The sequence below is a fragment of the Pelodiscus sinensis genome, chromosome 24 (genome assembly GCF_049634645.1).
Source record: "Pelodiscus sinensis isolate JC-2024 chromosome 24, ASM4963464v1, whole genome shotgun sequence".
Taxonomy (NCBI): Eukaryota; Metazoa; Chordata; order Testudines; family Trionychidae; genus Pelodiscus; species Pelodiscus sinensis.
The window spans coordinates 13,496,404-13,506,330 of NC_134734.1; the positions used below are offsets into that span (position 1 = coordinate 13,496,404).

The following is a 9,927-nucleotide window of genomic DNA, read 5'->3' on the forward strand; positions in this document are numbered from 1 at the left end:
GAAATTTACAGTATGGCGTGGTAAGAGAGGGCTTCTTGTGCAAGAGCTATGCTCTTTTTTAACAGGTGTAAGCCCTCTTGTGCAGGTGCTCTTGCGCAAGCGGGCAGTGTGGACACTTGGCAGGGGTTTCTTGTGCAAGAAACCCTTATGGCTAAAATGGCCACCAGAGCTTTCTTGCGCAAGAGAGTGTCCACACTGCCATGGGCGCTCTTGCGCAAAAGCACAGCTCACACATGGTAGTGTGGATGTTTTCTTGCACAAGACCTCTTGCACGAGAACCCTTGCACAAGAAGCTGCCAGTGTAGACATAGCCCTGGTGTGTAGCGTGTGATACAGGGGCTGCTTTGATGCCACAACAGCTTCTCCCAAGGCCCATGTGACCACGTGTCACAGGAGCCGCATGGAGCGTGGGGACACCCGCAAGCTCAGCAGTGATTGGTTAGAATTTCCTCAGCCCCGCCCTCGCATCCTTGCCATCAACAAAGATGGCAGGTCCATCCAGCCTGTGCACGCGGTTACTTCCGGTGCTATCCGGAAACAGTGGCGGCTCTACCGAGCCTCGTTGTGAGAACACTTCCGGTCTCTCCCCCCACGCCCCGCCCCAGTAAAGATGGCGGACGAAGCCACCCGGCGGGTGGTGGCGGAGCTGCCGCTGCTGAAGACGAACGCGGGGCCCCGGGACCGGGAGCTGTGGGTGCAGCGGTTGAAGGAGGAATACCAGGCGCTCATCAAGGTCAGGCTCTTCCGCTTCCGGAAAGGGTGTCACACCGGCCACGGGGCCGGGCGGAAACCGCTTCCTGTTAGCGGTCTGCTGTTGGGGTCTCTGCTGGGGGAGGGGGGAACGGCCCCCTTTGGGCCAGCTGGTACCCTGGCGGGGCCCCCCCGGGGGAGCACGCGCTCCTTTCGGGCTGACGTCGCCGTTCCCAGGCGGTGGCCAGAGAGTGTCTCACCCAAATGGGCCCCCCGGGGCTTCCTCCTTCCCCACCTCTGTAGGGGACCCGGGGCTGCCCCCCCCCCTCCCCGACACACACACACACACACACACACCAGCCCCCCCTCCACACACACACACACCAGCCCCCTCCTCCACACACACACACACACACACACACACACACACACCAGCCCCCCTCCACACACACACACACACACCAGCCCCCCCTCCACACACACACACACACCAGCCCCCCCTCCACACACACACACACACCAGCCCCCCCCTCCACACACACACACACACACCAGCCCCCCCCTCCACACACACACACACACACCAGCCCCTCCCTCCACACACACACACACACACCAGCCCCTCCCTCCACACACACACACACACACCTGCCCCTCCCTCCACACACACACACACACACCTGCCCCTCCCTCCACACACACACACACACACACCTGCCCCTCCCTCCACACACACACACACACACACGCCCCTCCCTCCACACACACACACACACACACACACCTGCCCCTCCCTCCACACACACACACACCTGCCCCTCCCTCCACACACACACACACACACCTGCCCCCCCTCCACACACACACACACACGGTGCCCAGCCAGGCTTGTGTACTAAGGGGCATCCCATATGCAGCAGCTGAACCCGGGGACCCTACGCCTGGCCCACAGCCAGTACCTCAGGGCTTGATGGCGTCCACTTTTGGTGGCTCTGAGCTAGCCCTGTGTCAGTTTTGTGGGGCTGGTGGCATGGCTTTTGCAGCTGGCATTCGCCACAGCACCAACAGATCTTTCTGCCTCATGAGGAACTTGGCTGCACAGCCAGCGTGTCCAGAGAGAGCTCCGTTATCTGCATCGTTCTGGAGAACAGGCACTTCAATTTCTTTTACCAGTTAAACACTGCTAGGGCCCCACCTACCAGCTCCATATCAAGGCCTCCTCCTCGCTGCCCAGGGCTCTGCTGTCACTATTGCCTGGGTATTGATGAACGAGTTCCTCCAATCTGTATCGCAGGGTTTTTTCCAGGTGCTGGCTAGGCTCCCACACCGGCTTCTGTCCCACTCCTGGGAGCCGTCTGCTGCCCTATGCTGCGGGCTGTGCTAGCCCCACTTCCTAGCCACTAGCCCCACAGTATGGGCTCAGCAGCTGGAGGGCTCCTGGTACACATTGGCTCCCAGCTACTAGCCTCTTTCTCTGAGTACCACTGCCAGCCCTGTGCCAGGGGTTCCTCTGCTTTCGCATTTGGGGCTCTGTTGCCACAAGGCATCCTAGTACAGCCGGGTTCCTTCTTCCTTTGGACTGCTGGCCCCAAGGCCGGAGATCTGCTGCCATTACACTTGGGGCTCTATGCTGCCCAACATCCCTTTCCACAGTATCCCCATCCAGCTGTCAGCCATGTATCTTGGGTCCCTGCTGCCACTTGGCATCCTGATGTGTCTGGGTGGGGATCCCGTGCATGGGTCTCTGCTGCTGCCTGGCCTAGGACACTGTTTCTGCCCAGCATCCCATCCCAGTGCACCCGGCATTCCAGCTTGGCCCTGCGCATATCACCCGGGGTTCCCACTAGAAATGTTAAATGTTTGTTTAACCTTGGAATTGCTGAAAATTTCAGCAGTTACACACAAGCTCCCTATGCGTACTGGCTCCCTCTTCTCTTTCTCCCCCCGTACTGCTACCTCTGTATGGATATGTCGACACTAGCCCCCTAGTTTGAACTAGGGAGGCTAATGTAGGCATTCGAAGTTGCAAATGAAGCCCGGGATTTAAATATCCCAGGCTTTATTTGCATCTTCCCGTCCGGGCGCCATTTTTAAATCCCTCGTGGATTGAGGGCAGTTAGTTCGGACTAAGGGGATTTAAAAATGGCGCCCGGATGGGAAGATGCAAATAAAGCCTGGGATATTTAAATCCCGGGCTTCATTTGCAACTTCGAATGCCTACATTAGCCTCCCTAGTTCGAACTAGGGAGGCTAAGCGTAGACATACCCTATCAGAGGCAGCAACATGTGGGGGTGGGGAGAGGTTGCTCTTTTTTGATTGCTTCATCTTCACTATGAAGCAGTAATCACCAAAAAAAATTTAAAAACCTAAAATGGTTTTTGAACTGTGAAGAACGTTGCCAAAGTGTCACAAGCAGGTGAGACACAGTATTAATCCTGTATTTTGCCCAGGACATGTGATAGTAGCTTGAAGGATACCATAGTATGAGGGAGGGAGAAGTACTTTGCATGGGAAAACAAAGACATGGTAGGAGAGACCTTGAAGGACAGTATCAAAGTATGGGTCGGGGGTGATATTTTGGCAGGAAGTCTAGGGAAGTGCTGACAGTAAAGTCCTAGTAGGGTCCAGTGGCCCACATTAAGAATGCTCGGCTCCCAAGCATACTGTAAATTAATGGCACCCAGTAACAGCAGAGCCCCAGGTCATAGCAGCAGCCAGGACATAGGGCAATCTAGGAGGCGAACTGCAGCAAAGCCGAGGTGGGTGACTGGTGGCTGGGATGCTGCTGGTGGAGTTGGCAGCTGAGAGCCGGGATGCGCCAGGAGCCTGCTGGCTGCAGAGCCTGCAGCACGGGGCAGCCAGCACCCTGGGAATGGGGCTGGCAAGGGGCATTCCAGGAGCGGTTGTGGGGGCACTCCTCCACCATCCTTAAGAACATTAGAATGGCCATATTGGGGTCAGACCAAAGGTCCATCTAGCTCAGTATCCTGTCTGCCAACAGTGGCCAATATCAGAAACCCCAGAGAGAGGGAACACAACAAGTTATCCTCACATGATCCCTCTCCTGTCACCCATTTACAGACAAACAGAGGCTACTACACCATTCCAACCCATACTGGTTAATAGCCATTGATGGATCTATCCTCTGTGAATCTATCTAGCTCTTTTTTGAACCCTGTTAAAGTCCTAGCCTTCACCTCATCCTGTGTCAAGGAGTTCCACAGGTTGACTGTGCATTGCATGAAGAAAAACTTCCTTTTGTTTTAAACCTGCTTCCTATTAATTTCATTTGGTGACCCCTAGTCCTTATATTGTAGGAATAAGTAAATAACTTTTCCTTATTTACTTTTTCCACACCAGTCATGATTTTGTAAACCTCTATCATATCCCGCCCCCTCCCCTCCCTCCCCGGTCTCCTCTTTTCTAAGCAGAAAAGTCCAAGTCTTTTTAATCTCTCTTCATATGTGATCCGTTCCAAACACCTAATAATTTTGGTTGCCCTTTTCTGAACCTTTTCCAATGCCAGTATATCTTTTTTCAGCTGAGGCGGCCACATCTGTATGCAGTATTCAAAATGTGGGTGTTACCATGGTTTCATATAGCGGCAATAAGATATTCTCTGTCTTATTCTCTCTCCCTTTTTCAATGATTCCCAACATTCTTTTTGCCTGCTGCTGCACACTGAGCGGATGTTTTTAGACAACTATCCACAATGAGTAGTTGGAGACTAATTTAGTTACATCATATTGCATGTATAGTTGGGATTATTTTTTCCAATGTGCATTACTTCACTTTTATCATGTCCTCCCTCCTCCCATACATCCCCAGGTAAAATGGCTAACTGTGTACCTGATAGACTTTTGAAGAATTACTATTTTTATATACTTTTATAACCCTAGTACACAGGTTCTGATTTCATGTGGTTCTCTGTCTCGTATGTTGTAGCTGGCTTGGTCCATTCACTGCCTTTTTCTTTCCATTCCCAGTATGTGGAAAACAACAAAAACGCTGACAACGACTGGTTCAGGCTGGAGTCCAACAAGGAAGGGACAAGGTAGGCATGGGCAGGTCGCAAGGTGTTTGTGTGACTCCAGGCCCTCTTGTCTCTCTGATGGGCTTCTTCTGCGACAGCCCGCTCCCTGCGCTTCAAGAAATTGTGAGCATACCAAGTCCCAGGCCCTTGGTTCTGCACCAGGCACTGTTGTGACCAGTCACTGAAAGAGGAGGAGGAGGAGGAGGCTGAGTCTCTGGCGAACAGGCCTTGCTTTCTGATAGCTGCTGGAGTTAGAGGCGTGAACAAGAAAGGGAATTCTTCACAAGTTACCCCCCTCCCATCACATCCTTCTTGTCCTAATCACGCTACCTCTCTGGTGTTGAGGAGACCTGAAGGTTTGCTGTGCCAAGCACGCAGAACCCTGCCCTTCCCCCAACTCTCCCTCCATTCTCAAGGAGCAGGGAAGGCCACTAGCCCCTTTTCCCTCTTTGCCGGTCCCCTCGGCTGTGCCCTGTTCTATCCGTTGGGTGGAATAAAGTATAATAATCTCAGCCCTCTTGGTCCCTGGGGCCATTTCTGATCTCTGCATAAGGGACACGTTCCAGTTACAGAGAATGCATGGTGATGAGTGGTCCAATCAGCACTGGGCTTCCTTTGGCACAAGGCTCTGAAATGTCACCGACCCCTGCAGAGGCGCTGAGAGACATTGACCCAAACTGTAAATCCTGTGTGGAATTGAAACCACTTCACGCTGGGGGTGTGGTAGCACCCCTGGTTCCAGTCCCTATGCATCCCTGGGCTGTGTGCAGCTCAAGGGCGACCTGCAATGTGTATACAAAGGCAACAGGCTGCAGCTGCCTTCCTCCATAGCAGGAAAATGGGGCCTTTGGAAACTAGGGGCCTGTGGGCATTGTGGCTTGACTGCATGGGCCAAGATGGAGCACTGCATGCTGGGAGATGTAGTCTCCATTTGGCTGCTCCCACTGGAATAGCGTTGAGGGCACCTATTGTGCTCCAGTGGTGTCAAGCAGTTGGATTAGGTTCTGCTGGAGTTGGTATTGGGGAGCTAATGGCTTCATGGAGGGGGGATAGGCTGGGCATCACTTAGGGATGTAAGAGGTTAACCAGTTACCTGGTAAGCAGGTGGCTTATCAGCCTGTTTACAAGGTAACTGGTTAACTGGCCTGACCAGCTGGACCCTGCCTGCGGTGGGGCCAGGGCTGGAGCATGCAACACGGTCAGAGTCGGGATCAGAGCGCACACGCGCACACACACACACCGCCAATAGTTAATTAACATCCCTAGCATCAGTGCCCTTGTATGCCACTCCGGCATGCTCTGAGAGGTGCCCAGCTGTTAGTGATTCTGCAGACCCTGCCCCTGTGCGCTCTTGCTACCAGCCACTAAGCCCTGAGCCTCCTCTCCCAGGCTGTGTCAGCATCAGCGAGGCCTTGGCTTGCAGTGTTGCTCCATCAGCTACAATGCCCCACATGCAAAGGGACTCCTTAGTTTGAGGGGGTGGAGCCTGGACCGAGTGAGTGCCATCAGGAACGGGACCAGGCTGCAGCAGCAACGTGGAGCGTTCCCTTGCTGTCCTGCTAGCCAGTTCCTCCTCTGCAACCATCAGCCCCTGGAAGCCCTGCCGGGGAGCCCTCTTTGGGAATTATGGTCTAGCAGGTGCCTCTGTCAGGTAACTTGACTGTTCTTTGTGCCCTGGGTACACCCCAACATAGCAACAGTTACATGCAGCTGCTTTCCTGCCCCCAGCTCAGCCTTTACGCTGCTTGTTTTCTTCCCTATCCAGCGGGTGAGCTAGCAATCTGATCAGCTTCTCACAGTCCCTGCAGGTGCCAGTGTTCTTCCAGATACCGAAATGCCTCCTGTGCTGACTCCAGCTGGGTGTTGTAAGGGGCCGTGGTGCTGGTTTCCATAGGGCTCTGTTTATAGCTGCTAATAGCATCCCCCCGCCCGAGAGAGGATCAGGGGTCCCTTGTGTAAACAGGGAAGCTACATGTGTCTGGTCACACAGCAAGTCTCTGACAGAGCCAGGACTGGAACCCACAAGTCCTGACTCCCAGATTCTAACCCAGCCACTCTCCTTCCCTTCCAGCTGCATATGGGGCCTGTTCCCGTGGGAGCAGAGTGGGGAGGAGAGGGCAGGTGCAGCCCACGGTGCTGCTGGCTGGGGTCATAGGCCATAAGGCCAGATGGGACCAGTGTTCCCTCTAAGCTGAGCGCTTGGGCAGCCACCCAGGAGAGTTTCAAATGCCGTCCAACTGATTAGCAGAGCACCCACAAAGCCCACCAACAGCAGCATATACATATATTGGTGGTGCACATCTGCACATGCCTTGGTTCACATAACAAAATTTACCCCATACATGGATGGAAAGAATCAGTCCCCATCAATGTTCCCTCTAACTCATCTGAACTCCCGGGTGAGCCAGAGCAGAGCTTTTAGAAACACGCCCCTCGAGTCAGACATGGCCAGGGATGGCCCATCCCCCACCGCCTGGGGGAGTCGCTCCCACGGTTACACTTCAGCTTCCAGCTGTCGGGTCTGTTTGCACCTTTATCTGTGGCACTGACGAGCTCTCAGGTCTCGGTTCCCCACGTACAGACCGGGATTGTCACCCCTCCCTTGCCTCTTTGTGAAGCTGAGCAGACTGAGCAGCCCCCCTCCTCCCCGTCTGTCTCTTGCAGGTGGTTCGGGAAGTGCTGGTACATCCACGACCTGCTCAAGTATGAGTTTGCCCTCGAGTTCGATGTGAGTGTCCCGGGCTGGGGGCATCTCGGAGGGGAGGGCCCCCTGCTCCTTTCCAAGGCTGGGCCATGGAGCTGTTTCTCTTCCACTCCCTGTGATGCTGGTGGGAGCAGGCAGGCGCGGGCTGTGGCTGGCTTCGCGGCATCACTAGGCCACGGGAGTGAGGGGTCTGGAAAGGGAACACAAGAAGGATGCTAACTGGGGAGGGGCACAGAATCCCCCAGCCCCTGGGGCAAGAGCAAGCAGGAGGAAATCCTGTGCTTGGCTAGCGCAGCCCAGCCATTGCGCAAGCTGGGGGTTGAGAGCAGAGTGCCCTTGATACAGAGCTTGCAGTGGGATGCGCCACAGCCAGGCCAATGGGATTGTGTCTGCGAACTTTGTGTAACGTGGGGCTAGCAGAGGGCTCTGTGCCTCCCAAATTAGGGTATCCCCCTCCCCCCCCATGAGCTTCTGCATCGGTCTCTGGGATGCAAGCACACTAGGAAGCTACACAATGGGCCTAGCCAGTGCTCCCAGCTGCATGGCTGAATGGGGGACCCGTCCGCCCTCAGGTGGGAACTTGGGGTTCACATACGGGGCAGAGGTGGGGGGGGGCTGGCAAGGCCACGCGCATCACTGAGCAGGTTGGTTGGTTTGCAGATTCCCGTCACGTACCCGTCCACGGCCCCCGAAATCGCCATTCCAGAGCTGGATGGGAAAACAGCCAAGATGTACAGGTCAGGCTTGCTCCCGCCTCCACTCTCCACAGGCCCTCGGGACCAGAGCTCCTGGGTCAGATCCCGGGCTTTGGTGGGCCTGTGTTTGTATCGGTTCTTCCCTCCCACTGATGTGTATGGGCTGTGGGAGGAGTTTGGGGTGTTGCTAAATGCAGCCGCTTCTGGGGTGGAACACAGCTCAGAGCACAGGAAAGTGGCCCCTCAATGCAGGACAGGAAGTGGAGGAGATGCCATGTCTGAGTGGCACCCCAGGGGTCCTGCTGAGGCAGAGGAAGATTCCTTGGGTTGGGATGGGGCCAGGCCTCTGAGAGCCGCAGCTCTGCTCTGGGACAGATGCCCCTGTGGCAGTGCCTCAGTATCTCCCATAAGGCCAAGCTCTGGGCTCGGTTTCCCCTCCATGTCTCCTTGTGCTTTGGGGAGCCATGGGGCAGCCCTGCCCTCACATCTCTCTTGTCCTTTGCAGGGGAGGGAAGATCTGCCTGACTGACCACTTCAAGCCCCTGTGGGCCAGGAATGTGCCCAAGTTCGGGCTAGCCCATCTCATGGCTCTGGGGGTGAGTTTCTCTGTGTGTGGGGTGGGGGGTGGGGCTGTGTCTGAGGTACACTCATGGTCTCCGCCCTGTGCTCTTTGCCTTGCAGCTGGGCCCATGGCTGGCAGTGGAGATCCCGGACCTGATCACCAAGGGGCTCATCGACCACAAGGAGAAGTGAGAGATCTGGGCTCCAAATGCTCTGGCACTCAGACGTCATCCTTCCACGCAGACCCAGGCAGCCAGCTGGCCCCACGGCCCTGCCCTCAGTGCAGGCACTGCACCCACTGTGCTGGGCCGCTTGTGTTCCATGTAAGCCCTGCCCACTTCCTGTCAGGGGAGCTGCCTGGTCTCCCCCTCCCAAGCCCCCCAATAAAAACTGACCCTGTGATGGGCCTGGCTGCTGCCATGCCTGGGGGCCCTTGCCTGGGGTTTGTCCTGTTGAGCTAGCTGTGCTCGCGCAAGGCTCCAGACAGCCTTCTGCTCCACTGCCGCTGCACCAACTGCAACACTCATGCTCCCTGCTCCCTCCTGCTTCACCAGGCAGCTTGGCACAGAACCAGTTTTCCAGTCACCGGACCAGTGGGGGGGGGCAGCACTAGCCGGGCTGCAGCGGCACCCCCCAGCAATGCAGAGCCCGGCTGTCCCCTGTGTGGGAGGCTGTCCTGTTCCTGTAGGACTCCCCTAAGCCGGGTATACGAGCAACCCCTCCCTCGCTGTGCTGCCCTGGGCCTCTCCCATCCAGGCACCAGGACATGTCCCCTGGCTGGAGCCCTCCATAACTTCAGCAGGAGCCTGTTCAGGAACTTGTGTGGGGAGATGTGCCCCTAGCTGGGAGGGGCAGGGGCAGGCCTGTGATCCAGATTGGACAATCCAAAGCAAGCTGTTGGCTCCCTCTCCCCTTGCCGGTGCCTGGCCAGGTGGAGCATTGCTTAGTGCCAGTGTGTATGAGCAGTGGCAGCAACAGGACGACAATTCTAACCTGTTGCTGCTGCGTAAAGTCCATGTGTCCCTCGGATCAGCCTTTTCTGTGCCCAGCCTTGCTTGATGTGACCCCTCCCTCCTCCCAGCCTGTGGGACCCCAGAACTCCCTGGCCCCACAACATTTACCTGCACAGAATTGCACAAGGGGTGTCTGGCAGGGGCTAGTGTGGTGAGGGAGGTCCCTGCCTGAGGGTCCTAAGTGCTGCTGTAATACACCTAATAAACACAAAATAAAAACCAATGGTCTA

At 55.9% G+C, this 9,927-nt stretch overlaps 1 protein-coding gene across 1 annotated transcript; it reads left to right on the forward strand.

Annotated features, from left to right (window-relative positions):
* Positions 1 to 573: 573 nt before the first annotated feature.
* UFC1 (ubiquitin-fold modifier conjugating enzyme 1) lies at positions 574 to 9,927 on the forward strand. The gene is made up of 6 exons (XM_075907030.1): positions 574 to 733; positions 4,678 to 4,745; positions 7,389 to 7,452; positions 8,089 to 8,165; positions 8,629 to 8,719; positions 8,805 to 9,927. Exons 1-6 carry the CDS (start codon positions 611 to 613, stop codon positions 8,874 to 8,876), a joined length of 495 nt encoding a protein of 164 aa, XP_075763145.1. The 5' UTR covers positions 574 to 610; the 3' UTR covers positions 8,877 to 9,927.